This window comes from Dipodomys spectabilis, unplaced genomic scaffold, assembly GCF_019054845.1.
Source record: "Dipodomys spectabilis isolate Male_0828 unplaced genomic scaffold, ASM1905484v1 ptg000003l, whole genome shotgun sequence".
NCBI lineage: Eukaryota > Metazoa > Chordata > Mammalia > Rodentia > Heteromyidae > Dipodomys > Dipodomys spectabilis.
Window position 1 is genome coordinate 17,329,942 of NW_024870680.1, and position 6,480 is coordinate 17,336,421.

At 39.1% G+C, this 6,480-nt stretch overlaps 1 protein-coding gene across 1 annotated transcript; it reads right to left on the bottom strand.

The window, feature by feature from the left end:
* Positions 1-263: 263 nt before the first annotated feature.
* Positions 264-1,214, bottom strand: LOC122116372 (olfactory receptor 52R1). The gene has a single exon (XM_042690051.1). It carries the CDS (start codon positions 1,203-1,205, stop codon positions 264-266), a length of 942 nt encoding a protein of 313 aa, XP_042545985.1. The 5' UTR covers positions 1,206-1,214.
* Positions 1,215-6,480: the final 5,266 nt, after the last annotated feature.

The window sequence follows — 6,480 nt, forward strand, 5'->3', positions numbered from 1 at the left end:
CTCTTTCAACATATTCAGTGATGCATTGCAAGAAAGGAAACATTATTTCCTTATAGTAAAAAACACAGAGAGACCAGGTTTATCCATTGCAGGAATCAGATTTCTTGCGATTCCAGGAAATTCTCTCATAGAAAGTGCTGGCCCCTGTGACAATGCTTTATGAAGATGTCTTTGTTATAATACACAGTTGCATAACAATATTTCTTCATTACATTCCCAGATCAATGCAACTTGAAATATTGGAAGAGTCTGTGATTCTTGGCTCAGGAGTCTTTCCTACAACATCCTTGGATAACCCTGTCTCTGATCTGTTTGGTTCGAACTCCATAGATGATGGGGTTGAGCATGGGAGGGACCAGTAGATACACATTAGCAAACATGACATGTACCATGCGAGGCACATGATGACCAAAGCGATGAGTGAGGAAAGTGAAAAGGGCTGGAATATAGAAAGCCAGTATAACACAGATATGTGAAGCACAAGTACCAAAAGCTTTGAAGCGGGCTTCCCCTGCAGGCAGCTGCAACACAGCCCTCAGAATCATCACATACGATACGCTAATGACCATTAGATCAAAGCCAACCACTGAGAAGGCCACAAAGAGCCCATAACCACGGTTGACTGTGGTGTCAGCACACAGCAACTTGAGCACAGCCATGTGCTCACAGTAGGACTGGGGAATGACCCTGTTGGGGCAGAAGGGCATCCTGGAGATCATGAAGCAGAAAGGGCTCACCCACAGCAGCCCTCTCATCATCACCGCCGCCCCCAGCTTCATCACTGCAGAGGTGGGCAGGATGCTCGAGTGCCGGAGTGGGAAGCAGATGGCCACATAGCGGTCCAAGGCCATAGCCATGAGTACCCCAGACTCCACAGAAGAAAAGGCATGGATGAAGAACACCTGGATGAGGCAGGCATGATATTCAATCTCATGGGCATGAAACCAGAGTATGGCCAACATTTTTGGCTGTGTGGAGGAGGACAGGACCAGGTCGGTGACAGCCAGCATGGCCAGAAAGAGGTACATGGGTTCATGCAGGGTGCGGTCGATTCGGATGATATGCAAGATGATGATGTTTCCCACTACAACCACAATATACATGACACAGAATGGAAAGGCAATCCACACTTGGGAATTCTCCAGTCCTGGGATTCCAAGAAGGATAAAGGATATTGGAGAAGTATTGTTTCCTGAAGGCAGCATCAGGAGATGAATGATATCTTCTCTCTATTTCCTGCAGATGATAACAATCAGGCAATTAGTTTGATTCCTTATTAATGTTGTGAAAGATTTCATGGAGTACTGAGAACATTCTCAGTTGTTTTTAATAAATAAAAATTTATAGCACTCACAAGGCAACTCATTTTTATTCACATTTATGTCATTATGATAACAATGGAATATACTGTACTCACAAGTATTTTTTTTCAAAGTCAACATGTTTTGAGTTTGAACAAAAGGAAAGTAGCCAAGCTCCATTGTCATTAAACATGTTTCCTTTAGTGCATGGATCCTTCTAGCAGAAGCAGCACCACAATTTTTCTAATAAAGGTCAATTTCTCATTTGCAGACACTAACATTGGCATTGCCAACAATCCATTTAACTTCTCTAGTATGACAGCAGCCTTGGTAATTCATGACTGCACAGCTGTGGCTGTATTTCAATACAAACATTTTCATTTGCACTGTGCATTTTGTCTGCAGGCTGCAGTTCACCACAAGTTGTCCTATGCACCAAGTGTTTCATGAGCTCAGCCCAGAACTTTGCATTCTTCCTCTATGTTTTGGATAGAGTATTTTAAGAAGTATTTGCTGAAGGTAATAACAAATACTTGGTGGTTGCATATTTCTTTAACAGACTAACAATAAGCCACATCCTGAAAGAACTCACTTAATTTCTACTTTATGCCATACCTTAAAGAAAGTTGTGTGCATTTTTTTCATAGTAGAATCTGCATGTAAGGCACCATCTTGCCTACATCGTCTTCATGCATTGACAGTAGTGTTTCATTCCTGTGATGACCATAGTCTTTCTTGTATCTTGCTTGGTTTCTTAACCACTAGTTTCTCACTACTTGGTCTTGTTTGTCTTGTCTCTTGGTTTGGAAACCTTAGCTCCTACCTCCTTTACAATCAAAACCTAGTTAAGAGTTTTGTCATGTTCCATCACCTGAGCAATCGTTTGGAGGAACTGACAAAAATATTTCATTTAACTATACCCAGTGGTTCCTATAAAAAGCTTTCTTAGTCTCTTGTTAATTTTCCCTAGGTTTATAGTCTGAGAGAAACGGAGCTTAGAGTTTATAAGTTGTGCTCTAAAGTGAAAAATTGCATGCTTCTCCACAGGAGTTTCTCCTAAAGCCCTTGGTGAGATGATTAGGTAAAATGCACAAAAAAAGTTGGAAATTGATTAAATCTATTAAAAATGGTATTATGAAGTTCAACAAAGTTTTTTTTTTTTTGGGGGGGGGGGGGTCCAGTTGTGCGGCCTGAACTCTGGGCCTGGGTGCTGTCCCTCAGCTTTTCAGCTCAAGGCTAATGCTCTCCCACTTGAGCCAAAGTGCCACTTCCAGCTTTTTTTCTTTTTGCTTACATGGTGCTGAGGAATTGAATCCAGGGCCTTATGCATGCAAGGCAAGCACTCTACCACTGAGCTACCTTCCAAGCCCTCAACAGGTTTTATAGAGGATACAAAGCATCTAAACTTATTTTCTTATTAACAACTACTCTGCAAAGACATCCTTAAATTTAAAATAAAAGGCAGCACATTTTAGCCTAAAAAAACACTGGAATATTAATTATGGAGCTATCAACCTAATGGGGGCAATAGGTATGGAATACTTCTATTGTTTTTTATGTAATCTTTCTGGTACCCTCAGTTTTTCTCACTTTCAGTGACTAAATATTCATTCTTTGCATTAAAATATTTTTACTAATTTTTATGTTACGTTAGCCTTATCTCAAACATCTTGGGTTCCTAAATATATGTAAGACATTAACTTCATGGCACTGCTTTTATAACCTTTGATACTTGATATTTTTCAAGGGACATAAAATTCCAATAATTGTTTGTAGTTTCAAGAAAATAATCACTTAAAGTATAAGTAGGGTTTTAAATCATTAGCTTCAGTGTGATATTTCTTTTATATATTATTATTAGCAATCTCTTTGCTTGCTTTGTCATCTTTCATCCACTTCACAAATGTTTCTCCTCACTTTATTTTAAGATTTATAAAAGAATTCATAGATGTATGTATGTTAAATGCATGGGTGTGCATATAATAAATGCTGATCTCTATTTTGTTTCAACTTTGTAATAATATTGTTTCTAACTTGCATAAAACTTCTGCATCTTCATTTCAACCATGATAAAAATAGAGTTTAAGTCATGATAGGATCAGCCTGGTATCATATAACCAAATCTGTCAGAAAAAACCACTTCATAGCCAGGACTCTTGGTGACACACATTATTGCCTTTGCTACATAGGGAGTGGTTAGGAAACCGAGCCTGACTGGGTCAAGCAGAGATAGACTCATCATGATAGAGGTGAATATGAGTTTCACAAGTGTGGACTAACTTAGAGACAGATTTGCATTTTTGCCAAGGATGCTGATATTCTACTTTACTGGAGCCTGTGGACAAGGATTCTGCATGGCATTCCAATCTCTGAGGATTTGCTACTTTCTCAAGGAGGACATCTGTATTAACTACTGTGAGCCTTAATGGAACACTCAATCTTCTATACTCTTTGACAACTCTTTGATAACTTTCCCATTCACGTTTCAGCTACCAGAATTAAGCAGCCTCTTTCAAAATCATTTTTCATTCCCCTCTATTCATATGCTACTCTCACGGATAAGCCTAGGATCCCTCATTTTTCACATATGGTTTTATCTTTCCTCATTCAACACGGCTGGCTGAGATGCAGATTTTCCCCCCTGTTTGCCAAATGAAGAGCAGAGTCAACGTAGGACCTATGTCTGGAATGGGCTTTGGGGTCATTGTCAGGTACCTCTGTTTCTTCTCTGTGATTTCCCCAGTAATTGCATGGAATCCAGTGTGTTCACTGTAGAAATTCCTGTGTTTCATGCTTAGAAGCTTATGAACTGAACACAGATATACTGAAGGCTAAAAGTCACTAAGGGTGGACAGACATTTGCCCAATCCCCCATTGTTTTTGTCTGAAATGGGAAGTTTTCAATACCAAAGCCATTTATTAGTTTGTTGTTGACTTTAATATAAAAATGTACATTCTCTAAGCAGTAAGAAGAATATCACTTAACTTTTATTTCCCTAACCCAAATTCCTTCTATTTTTTATTTCCCTAACCCAACTTCTGGCCAGAAGTTTTATTTTTTTTTTCCGTAGGTCAGAGCTCTCATGGATGGAATGTACGAACACTGAAATTAAGTCATATACTTATGGTGAAATTAAGCCATATACATATAATGTGAACACCGTAGATAGGATGATCACAAGGAAGTTTTCACTCAATTTTTCTGTGCCCTCAAATAAAATCTAGCTTGTAAAACCTCTGGGTAGCTTTTTTTAAAAAAGTGTTTTTTATTACCTTTAAGTGGTTTTACAAAGGAGTTACCATTCAACAAAGCAGTTTATGAATAATCACCCCTTGATCAATGTCACCCCTTTCAACATCTCACCCATCTTCCCAAACCACCCCTGCCCTCACTTTTCTTAATTTTCAGGTTATATATTAATTTCTTTTTGCCATTTAACCAAATAATTTATGTATACATCTTTCTCTGTATCATATCTTCAATATCTTCACTCTCCTTTTGACCCACCCTTCCCTTCTGGGTAGCTTTGGGTTGAAGAAATTTAGTGTATTATCAGAGAAGAGAGCTTGCTTCATCTATGAATGTGGGATTGAATCCATTCATGATAGCCACTTAGCTCTGTTGGCTCTCTGCTACTCCATTCATATATTGAAATAGTTGTTTCCAACAATCAACTGCATTACTGAAGCCAGTAAAGGTATGACATAAAATGAGCTGAGATCTTGCGAATGAATAGCTTCAGGAAAATTCTGACTATTTCCAGCTTTAAGATATCTAAAGCTGAATTGTAGAGCAATAATAATGGTGGATACTGGATTCACATGTCACCTCCTTCCTGAAGGGTCTATCTGTGCAAGTCTTCTTACCTTTCTAAATCTCCCTGGAGGACAGATTCTTTCTCCTATTCCAGAGTAACATCCACTGTTCTTGGATTTCTGGACTTGGGGCTTCCAGGGATTCAGGCCTTTCTGCACAGTGTATCACCTTGTCTTCCTGCTTCTCAGACTCTATGATTTGCTTCCCTGTCTAGAAAGGCAGACATACCTGAGGTGAAAGGAATCACTCGGCTTGAGTTATACTCTATCTTACACCAACGTAGGGATACCATCAACAGTTCTAATAAGTCCCTGATTTCTGCCTTGGCAGGAACTTTGAAGGACTGAAGGACTGCATCTGGTCTTTACTTTCCCCGAGTATTAGTTCTCTCCTGCCCCCTTCTACGCCTGCCCCTGGCTTCCTCTGAGACTAGGTACTGAAGCTGGAAGCGTTAACCCCGAGGTTTCCTCTCTCTACTGAATGTACAAGTGGAAAGGCAGTGGATTGGACGCACGTGCACAGTGCTGTGACTGCCTGACTGTGAGCAACATGGACATACCATTTTTGTTAATGTGAGAATGCATATTTACAATTGAAGGGATTTTCTGTGCAGTTTTGAAGTGTACCGATAATTCACATATGTGTTCTATGCCTACCTAAAAGGCATTAATAAAGACATGTATAAGGAGCTGGATTTGCATGTGTACAATATTTATATGTAGATGTTTGACTAATTATTTGCTTTAATGATACCTAATTTGTGGGATGTCTTCATTCTATGAGGTCATGGTTGCGGAATACACATGCTTTGTGAAGTACAACTCTAGTTACCTATGATAGTGTGAAACATCATAGCCATTGTGTGTTCACATAAGCATCTATACACAAGTACTGTGGGCTTCATGAGGTTGTTAGCAGCTTTTTGGAGCTGAAGTTCTCACTAAGTGGTTCCAAGGCCCTGACTTCTAAGGGAATGATAACTAGAGAGGGAAAAGGAATTCTGATCTTTTCTGAAACTTGAAGGCCTTCCTCATTTAAGGTGAAGAGTTACAGCCTACAGCAAAACCCTCACATACCCAACTTGTAGAGGGTCTTCCTGGCTTCTCCTTACTTATTGTTTTCAGCACATACTGAATTTTAAAGTTTTATGTTGATGAGATGTGAAAGAAACATGAGAAAGGAGCACTTAAAAGCAAAAAGGAAAGATTAATTTTCAGAATGTAGAACGGTATGATTTCAGATTTTCCAGAGTTCATACATTTTTAGGGAAAAAAAGACATAAAACTGCCAAGGTTATCAAGTTTATATTAATATACATATGGGAGAGTGTGATCATACTCACAAAAGCTCCACTGTATTTTA

What these genes read in the sequence shown, in the direction of transcription:
- LOC122116372 (XM_042690051.1), bottom strand. Translation starts at nt 1,205, where the DNA reads ATGCTGCCTTCAGGAAACAATACTTCTCCAATATCCTTTATCCTTCTT.